At 45.3% G+C, this 9,778-nt stretch overlaps 1 protein-coding gene across 1 annotated transcript; it reads left to right on the top strand.

The window, feature by feature from the left end:
- Positions 1-3,589: 3,589 nt before the first annotated feature.
- Positions 3,590-8,831, top strand: LAMTOR3 (late endosomal/lysosomal adaptor, MAPK and MTOR activator 3). Its single transcript, XM_075031743.1, has 7 exons — positions 3,590-3,687; positions 3,935-3,994; positions 4,240-4,274; positions 4,986-5,044; positions 5,958-6,091; positions 7,168-7,231; positions 7,970-8,831. Exons 2-7 carry the CDS (start codon positions 3,986-3,988, stop codon positions 8,041-8,043), a joined length of 375 nt encoding a protein of 124 aa, XP_074887844.1. The 5' UTR covers positions 3,590-3,687; positions 3,935-3,985; the 3' UTR covers positions 8,044-8,831.
- The last annotated feature ends 947 nt before the right edge of the window (positions 8,832-9,778 follow it).

The following is a 9,778-nucleotide window of genomic DNA, read 5'->3' as shown; positions in this document are numbered from 1 at the left end:
GTAGGTTATGCATTTTTCTGGACCAGAATGTTGCTGGACTGACTTCCTAGAAATGAGCAAACATATCGTTCGGCTCCTACATGCAAGATCATGTAGCTCAGTGGCCTGTATGTAGAAACTAGATGTAGCCACACCTGCTGATGCAAAGAGGTGTTTTGAAGCAGCCAAGTACAATGTACTTAAAGTTTATCGAAAGTGGGTTGAAAATGTTTTTAGGTTCAGTAGCTGATGTTTTTTACATTTTAACAGTGCTATGCAGGAGAATGTTTCTTGTATTTGAGAATGCCAGGTGGCTCATAGTAAGGGCAGAAATTTTTGTTTGAGAAAACTGCTATCTTTGAACAATGCTATCAGTTTATGCAGAGCCAAATTCTCTTAAATTGAAAGTTTAAATACTTGACTTAATTGGAATTCCTTCTGATCTAGAGCAGAATTTGACTTTAGAGATAGAGCAATACCATTTAGTGTAAGTGACCCAGAAATCATTTTTGCATATATACCTTTTCTAAACTGGAAATGTCCTCTACTGAATTGGTGTAACATGAGAGAGACTAGCTGGAGGCTTTTAACTAAGCAGCTGAACCAGCATTCAAGGTGGACATCAAAGCCTGAGGCACAAAGCAGAACTAAAAGCTGCTGAAACAAAAGAAGGGTTGCTGTACTGGATGTCCTTGCTAAGATCGTAGGAAAAGCGTGCAATAGAAATTATGGAGAAAACGTGATTCCCCGGATTTTGTAACTGTCCAGAATGTATTGTAATTATACTAATGAAAACAAACTATCAAAGTACATATTGGTACTCCTGTGTCTTCTTAATAGAAGAAAATTGTTCCAAAGGCTTTAACAAGTACTTGGGCCTTCCCATTCACAAATGAGTCCGACCGAGCTTGCAGGTGATCTTTTAGTTAAGAGGAAAAAAGATATATAACACATTTGTCAAATATCAGAACGGTGAAGTCAGAGTGAAGAGATGGTCTTAGCAAAGCTGCTTTTAATAATCGGATGGGTTATGTCTGCCCTGCAGTTACTTCTGCTGCAGCTGAGAAGCAGGTAAATGGACGGATGTTGAGCTGTGTTAGGTTGGTTAGATTGCTATCAGTACCTCAGCAAACTGGAATAATGCAGTGGCTGTGTCCTGTGGCAACACAGACATCCCAGTAGCTTAAAAGTGAGACCTAGGCTGCTACATTTCATTGGATTATCTATTGCAATTGCCATTTTCAAAGAGGGAAACAATTAATGTATTTAAAGTGGCAGAAAAAATGCTACTTAACATTTAACATATTAAATAGTTGCACACTTTGAAATATGCAGAAGGATGCTGTTACTTCCTATAGCATAAAGATTAACCTGCGCTAAATATGGCCTGCAAACATTCCTTTAATATTCCAAGTGGGTGTTCTCTCCTTATGATTGTTACTTTTTTCTCGAGTCTGAAGGGGGTTTTTTTCAGCAGTGTCATTATCTTCCCTGGTTTTGTTGAAGGAATCTGCGGGAAAGTTCAGAGCGAATATTCTTATGAGCAGGATGCTAACTGAAGAGGGTGGAGTACTTGAATCTTTTCAGATGACCAAGGTGAAGTTCTCATTAAAATAAGGTATTGGAAAGAAAAGGGAAAAACAAAACTGGTTTTGAACAGCCTGACTAAAAATCCCTCAATGTTTCTAGCCACCTAGAATTAACTCCTTACTCTTTTTATTTAGTCTTTACCTGTATTTAATCTAGAATTAAAGATCACACAAGCATGGGTTCTTGATTTCTCCTTTAAAAGGGCAAGCAGGAAAGTCCTGCAAAAAGTGAAAAATCTTGGCATGACTCTTTGACATGGCATAATGGAAAAGGGAGATGATTTGCATCTGCTGAAATATGCCATCAGTATGTGTTCTATTTATGGAGCATCCTGAGTCACAAGCGAGTTCAGTGTTAGGTTAAACAAGATTAAATTTGAATTTTTTACTTTTTTTAAACAGTCTTGATTCTTTTATAAGTTTCCAAGAAAAAGGAGAACATTATAGTCACTAAAGTGTAACAGATGCATTTCAATAGGCAGCAGAGACAACTTTAGATTATATAAATTTTTAATATAATTTTGTAATGAATGCTGGATTAAAATGGGAGGGCAAGAATATGTTTTTTAAGGTTGTTTGTTCCATAAATTTCATTCAACCCCTAAACAGCTGTTACTCTTTCTTCTTGTAGATCTGTCAAAGAGAGCAGAAGGAAGATGTAATAGGAAAAGCAAACATTATGCTTAAAAAAAAAAAAAAAAAAAGTTAATATCCAAATTCCTGAAGCTGTAACTTCCCGGTTGTCTAAATCGGGTTAATAGAGTGCAGTCAGTTTTGCCAGAGGAAGCTTGGTCATAACGAGTCATGGCGACTGGCAGTCAGAAGCCCTGGTGCCGTGTCCCCCATCTACTCATCATTCATTATCACCTCGCAAGCACCGCTGACCTCTGTGCCTTGCTTTCCCCATGCTCCTTTGTAAACCAGCGGGTAGAGCCTGGAGGAAAGGTACCATGTAACAAATGTACAATTTTGTGCCATATTTAGCATATGATCAAGATACTTTTGGGAGCAACCAGTACAGATGTAATAAATATAGGAAAGAAACGCTCCATTATAAACTATCCTTCCCATACTTCTCCAGGATAATTGTGGGACTTCTCGGTCTGGCAGGAACTAGGTCAGATTTCTCCAGATTTTTAGAAGTAATACTAAAATACAATGTTTAGTTACAACGTTATCCTTCACGCGGGATACACTTTTCCCATTAGTGCTGGTTTGCTCTGTGTGTGGAAAGGCTGTCATTGGAACAGGAGACAAAACTCCCATTAATATTAGTGATACAGGAGCCATCTCACAGATGCTTTTGCCTGGCTTTCAGTCATACGCGATGTGACAGGAAAACAAGTAAGATTGATCATTGAGCATCATGCCTACAAATTGTAAAAAGCCAGTTGCATTATTAACATTTTTAGTGCGTGGTAGGGAATGTTTTAATAAATGAGTGGACGAGGGTTGTCCCCGGTAGCATTTTCAAACTACTACCAGAAGCTCACACGTGAGAGTTTTATGGGGATCTCTTTAGGTGCCTCTCGAGTATGACCAAGTCCTTATCACAGGGCTGCGTGTGCGTGCCTTGGGTTGGGAAGGAGGTACGGAATCTCAGTATTCAAACAAATTTGCCTGTTTGGATGAGCTTTTCCTCTGCTACTTGCAAAGAAGCAGCTTATCTCCGGTGGCTTCAGGCTTTTTGTAAAACTTCACCAAACTTATACGTTCAGAGACGTGAGCAACTTTCAGCTGAGCATCTTTTTTTTTTATTTATTTTATTTTCATTTAAGCTCCACTAACGGCACCTAAGCAAAATCTTCAGGTACCAACAGTGCTCGGCACGTAGCGGCTCCGTTTTAGAGAAAAAGCACAGTTACAGGCTGCGCAGGGTGGGTTTGGGGTTTTCTGTTGAGGTTTTTTGGGAGGGGGAGCTCCCCTCCTCCGCTTAACTGCCTGCCGGCCCTGTTCGCACGGAGCTGGCGCTGCCCGGGGCGGTGGCGGGGAAGCGCTTCCGGGTTCGGGAGAGTGGCGCCCGTCACGTGACAGAGGCTTAAAGGGGAAGCGGCGGCGGAGCCGTGCGGGTGGGCGCCCAGGGTAGTGGCAGCGCGGGGCGCGCCGGCCGCGCGGACAGGTAGGGCGAGGCGGGCGGGCGACACACACACACACACACACACCCCATACAGCGCGACGGTGGTCTCGGCCCAACCGCTCTCCCTTCCCGGGGCGGGTGGGGGTGGCCTCTACCACGGCAGCGGGGCGGGGGGAGGCGGCCGGGCCTCAGGGAGGGAGCGGGCCCGCCCGCCGCTCCCCTCCTTCGAGGTGGGGACCGCTCCCGCCGCGCCGCGCCGCGGGTGACCGGGCGCCTTCTCGTCTCGCAGGCCCGCGGAGGTGGCGGCGGCGGCAGCAGCAGTGCCGGCAGGCCCCCAGCCATGGCCGACGTAAGTGCGGCTCCGCGGGGCGGCGGTTGGGGCGCGGGCGGCGGCTCGGCCGGAGGCCTGAGGGAAGCGGCGGTTGGGGCGGGGGGGGGCTGCCGGTCGTCGGGCCGGGTCCGTGCGGGGCGGCGGGCGGGGCCGGGCCCGGCGGGAGGGGAGAGCCGCCGCGGAGCCGGGAAGGGGGACGCGGGGCGGTCCCCCCGCCCGGTTTCTGTGGAAATAAGTAACGCGGCGTCCGTCTCTGCCCCCAGGACCTGAAGAGGTTTCTGTACAAGAAGCTGCCGAGGTAACTGGCGGGGCGGGGGGGGGGGGGCGGCTCTGCGCGCTTCAGATTGCAGAGGCGATCATGGGAACCCTGCCCGACGGGGGGAGCTGCGAACTGCCGGCCCCGTTCGCGGTGACGGGGTCGGCTGACCCGGCGCGCTCGTTTCGCTCTTTAAATTGAGCTGGAAGTAGCGAGAGGCGAGGACGGCTTAGCCTTTCCCTCGCTCGCTTGAAAACGAGTGAAGTGTGCTGCTCGTCGTGCCGCGATGAGGCGTGGAAAAAGCGTTCCTCGTGACTCGGTTGCCTAATCCTTGATAATTCCCTTTTCAGTAATTGCCGGTTGCTGGCAACACTGAACAGCCAGGGTCTGAGATAACATGCAAATGCAGCGAAACTGGCACTCGCCGAGCGAGGACAACATGCAAAGGCTCTTCCTTGACTAACGCTATTCGATTAGTGGTATCAGCCCTCTTTCTGAAGCTAAAAGTTCTGTGCAGTTTTCAGTAGCTTCATTTTGTATTGTTCTTTTTACTGCTACTGAAATAAACAGAACAAGTTTACTGCTTCTATACTAAACAGAACAAGTCCCTTTCAGTGAAACATTAAATTAGTGAAGGCATCAGTTTTTTACATATTTTCCCCTTCCTTGCACGTTTGTTCAGGAAAAAAAAAATATCTTTGCTACTAATTACTCTGTTTTTAAAATGGTGTCCTTTCTGCCATTTTTTTGCAGTGTTGAAGGACTTCATGCTATTGTAGTCTCAGACAGAGATGGTGTGCCTGTTATCAAAGGTAACTTCAGCTTCTCGCTGTGCCTTGCAACCAAAATCCTGATTGAACAGCAGGGGGTGGAAAAGTACAGCAGAATCTTTGCTGGTTGTGCCCAATACATGAATATCCAAAATTGAAGAATTAAATTAGACTTTTACTTTAAGAGTTGGTTACGTACCTCTTTAAATTTATCCTTTTGTTCATGTATAAACAACGTCTTCAATAATTGTAAGCCACAGAAATTTTCCTCAGTGAACAGGGTTGGAGTGGTGTAAGGTGCTTGTATCTTTGAGTCGCGCACAGACTGATACAAAGTACTTCAGAGTTTATTGGTATTTTGTTGACTTGGCTGATCTGTGCTCAGAAGCAATTGCATCCAACTTTTACACGTGCTGTTTAATTTTGTTTGCTTTTTGGTACCGTAATTTTTATCATATCTCTGCAGTCTTTAAGATGTTTTATGTTGTGGGTGAACTAGTTTAAGAGTACTGAGGAGTACTGATTCAAGTACTGCAGGTTATTTTATTTTTTTTTAATGTCCGAAAGTATTTAAACACCTAGCAGAACTTGCACATCTTCACCTGTTTTCATTCAAGTGACTGTGCCGGTAATCAGTTCGAAGGCTGGAATCAGTGCAAACAGCAAGGGACGCAGAACCAAAGTGACATCAGCACAGGCTGTGCATCGTAAAGGAAAAGACTGTTTCTTAGGCATGCTATGGAGGACGTTGGTATAACGAGCATTGATCATGTACAGAACATTAAATTATGTACTCTTCATGAAGATTGTCCCGTACTCATTGCGGAAGCCCGTAAGATGTGTTACGTGTTCCCCAACACCAGATGGTCTTTTGACAGAGTGCTAAGCTGCATAAAGAGTTGTGATGCAGTCATAGATACCATGTAAAAATAAGAATTTTCTTGTTTTCTTCCAGTTGCCAATGATAATGCTCCAGAACATGCACTGCGACCTGGCTTTCTGTCCACCTTTGCCCTTGCCACAGATCAGGGCAGTAAACTAGGACTTTCTAAAAACAAAAGTATCATCTGCTATTACAATACGTACCAGGTGAGTAACCTTGGTGTGGCCTGTTCTCAGTGACCAGAGCTGTTCCTGAGCAAGGGAGAGGTGGTTTAAACTCTGCTAGATTTGCACTTGGCTGCTATTGAAGCATTTGTGGTTTATTTCTTACACTGCTTAAATGGCTAAGCTAAACTTTTGCACTATTTTTTAAGCTTCTCTTATGTTTCTCAAAACTGAGATGTACTGGTTGAAAATGGTGACTTTTTCTGAACAGGTGGTAATCGGGGATTTGCAGCAGGTGCTGCTCATATGGCCTTCAGAATCTGTTATGAAGGGTTTATGTTCTCTTTTACAAACAATATTTGTTTATAACTAGTGACACCTAAAGTTAAATAGGCATGTGCAGCCTACTTCATAGCTAATCTTGCTGCTGGTATGACTTTGAGATAAGAAAACTTTGAAATACCACTCACGTTTTTTTACAAACTGGTTATTTGTGTCCTGAAACCCATCATCTACTAAGTTTCTGCTCCTTCTCAAGTTCTAGTGGTCTTGAGAGCTTTTTATTATGACTGCAGTAAACTGGCCAACTGTTTAGCCTACAGTATCTACCTTTGTTTGGAAAATAAATGGGTGAATGAGTTAGTTTACACACATTGAGTACATCGCTTTGATTCTCTTGATGCTACTAGCTTCTTGTTGTGCTCAAGGTTCCAGTTCCCTGTTAATGGAAGAAGAGGAACTGCTGTACACAGAACAGTATGTTAAAATAATAAACCTGCCTGCCCTCTTGTTACCTGTGGAGTGTGTGGTCTCCATAGTGTACTCTGCAGCGTTGGCAACTGAGTCAGATTTGAGGCAGATAACACCGCAGAACTTGGGAGGGAGGGAAAAGCCAGGCTTTCCACCTGTAGCTCACTGTACTGTGGTGTAAGTTCTGTTGGTGTTTTTAACTGTGGATCTTATGAAATAGGTACACTCAAAAGTCAGCTCTGTGGCTCTGGCTCCTGCTTTTCCTTTAAACTGAGGTGGCTGCTTGTTTCAGGAAGAATTTATGTGGCGCAGCTCTGATATGCAATGTCTGTTAGCTGCTGGCTGAACACTGTTCTCTCTCCTTGCAGGTGGTGCAGTTCAATCGCTTACCTTTGGTAGTAAGTTTCATTGCTAGCAGCAATGCCAATACTGGTATGTATTCACAAGTGTTTTAAGTATTGCAGTATTTTAAGGCCCAGGTGTTTAAATAATTGAAAATAAATTACCCAAATTTACTTCAAGGTGTACTAACTTTGCTCCTGCTATGAATTTTGTCAGTGTATTTTGAAGGGGAGAAGGGAAAGGTGCAAGTAAAAATTCGTAGATTTTAGGTGACTTGCTGAAGTTGTTCCTCTGTTAGAAGCATATTTCTCCTGTGATTATCCTTACCCTTGCTGCCTGACAGTGTTCACTGTGCCAGCAATGATTGTACTGTACAAACCAGTTGTTCAGTCTCTTTCCGTCAGTTCCAATTTACGTTCTGCAGTAACATGTGCGGCTTTGCCTTCTCAGTTCTGTGGGGTGGGGAAGTCCTTCAGCGGGGCACCTGGCCTTGCTCATGCGGGCGTTGCCTAATGAGAGGATGAGCAAAAGGCATTTAATTCTTGCACAGCTGCTTGGGCCTTGGTAGCTGTGGGAAGCAGCGAGGCAACCAGCAGGACGGGGGAGAGCTGCGCTGCACGGGGTGTGCCCCTGTTGGTGCCAGGGGCTGCAGGGACCTGCCTGGGGGTGCTGCCTGCTGTTCCCCTGGAGAGTGAGCAGCTCATGTGAAACTTTTCTGTGTTTTGGAAAAGACTGCCTGTGACTTGGGAGGGGAGGGACCTGAGGGGTTTGGAGAGAGGCTTCTCAGTTATGTCGTTTGATGGGATGTTCTGTCTCCTCTCTTTCCAGGGCTGATTGTAAGTTTAGAGAAGGAGCTTACGCCCCTGTTCGAAGAACTGAGGCAGGTTGTTGAAGTTTCTTAACCTGATGGTGTAGCCGGAGTGCAGCATCCTTCTGCAGCCCAGTGGACAGAAAGATTCAATAATCCTCAGTCAAATAACACGTCTCAGAAGAAATACCGCAGCTCCTTAGTATACTAAGTAAGAGTAAATTGTACATAGTACTGAATCTGAAACGATCTACTAGTGTGTTGTAGGTGGATGTTACTTTAGGCCATGCTTCTTGTATTGTGCAGTACTGGAGAGACCACCAAAATAGCTCCCATGGAGTTTAGCTCAGCCAGCTGAGCCAGATCGGCATGATGCTGTTGGCTCAAATGAGCAACCCACAGATCTCTTGCTTTACAGGGAACCGGGCACGCGGTGGGGTGTATTCTCAGGACAGCCACCGCTGCGTGTTGGAAAGCAGGTCAGTTGTCTAGTGTTAGCAAAGATGCGGTTGGAAGAGTATTGTGAGAGCAAGCTTACTAGCAGTGATGTGTCGGTACAATCAATAAATATCCCGGCTTTCTTATGTGGGTGATACTTTGGCAAGGGAATGCTACTAATCTGGATGCTAGCTGCATCCTGCTTCCACTAAGAAGAAAGCTATTTCTATGAAAGCTGTTGCTTTAGGGGTTTTCCTGATGCCCAGATAAAAGCACCTGAACAATGTCTCACGTCTTCATGGGGTTTTTGTGTAATATGGTTGTGAAGATCTCATGTCTCATAGTCTTTGTGTGGGTTCATCACTGGTGACACTCTCAGCTCATTTACCCTTAGGTTTTCCTAAGTAAATAAATATAAATAAAATACAGTATTTTTAAATGACAGAGCCTGGTCCACTCTCTGTTGCTCCATAAGACTCTACAGCACATCAGCTTTTCTGCGGAGAGAACAGGTCTCTTAATTGTTTGTAAACGTACAAAATCCTGGAGTTTACAGGCCGAAAGCTAACCCGCATGTCTCAGTTGGGTGATAAGGGTGCTGAGTCCCGTGCCAATGCAGAGATGCAGACGTTAGTGCCTGCTGGCTTCCCATCGCTGGGAATCGATCCCGTGCTCTTTGCCCCACCTTGCTCCCTCTGACATCCCCCTTGCGATGACTGCAGTGTAGCCTTCCAGCACTCAAACCAAGCACTGCTGCTCTAAGGGAGAGCTCTTGGCAGGTCTCTCCCTCAGGCTGGGAAAGGGGGTGCTGCTGCCCCCTCGCTTATACCTCGCCCACCTTTAGCATCAGACAGGATGGGGGGAAATGGTGCTGGAAACAAGGACTGGGAATTTTTGGCTCAAAAGCTCTCCCAGAGATTCTAGGTTGTCAGTAAACCCTTTTCCATTTAAACTGAGCTCCTGGCATGAGTTTTCTAGTGCTGGTCATGACAGAAACAGCTGGAAACTGAGCCCCAGGGCATCTCTGTGTATATTTCTGGCAAAAAGCATTCATGTTCCACCTAGGGTCTACTGTTGCTGTTAGCTTCTGTTTGGCTCTTCTGTCTGTGACTGCTTCCTATGCCAGCCAAGCAACATTTCTTTTACTGGCTTCCGTTCGTGACACTGTGTGCCGAACGTGCTTCTAACATTCTGTAATGCAGCCTGTTCACGTGAAAAGGGGAAGGCTGCTTCTGTGGTTACACTTCAAGCTTCGTTTCCAAGCTGTTGTCACAGAACAGCGATGCTGTTAGAGAATATCATCTCTCTCTTACCCTTGTGCAGCCTCTCTCACATACAAATTCATCAAAGCTTTTTAATTAAATGGGAGATGCCAGTTTGTTAAACCAATT

The sequence above is a fragment of the Buteo buteo genome, chromosome 1, assembly GCF_964188355.1.
Source record: "Buteo buteo chromosome 1, bButBut1.hap1.1, whole genome shotgun sequence".
Lineage (NCBI taxonomy): Eukaryota > Metazoa > Chordata > Aves > Accipitriformes > Accipitridae > Buteo > Buteo buteo.
The sequence above is the reverse complement of the archived record's forward strand: the minus strand, read 5'-3'. Positions and strand labels throughout refer to the sequence as shown.

Bases quoted from the DNA above. Each gene is read 5' to 3' on its own strand.
- LAMTOR3 (XM_075031743.1), top strand. The intron at 5,045-5,957 runs GTAACTTCAGCT...GTTTTCTTCCAG, and splicing joins TGGTGTGCCTGTTATCAAAG to TTGCCAATGATAATGCTCCA. The intron at 6,092-7,167 runs GTGAGTAACCTT...CTCTCCTTGCAG, and splicing joins GCTATTACAATACGTACCAG to GTGGTGCAGTTCAATCGCTT.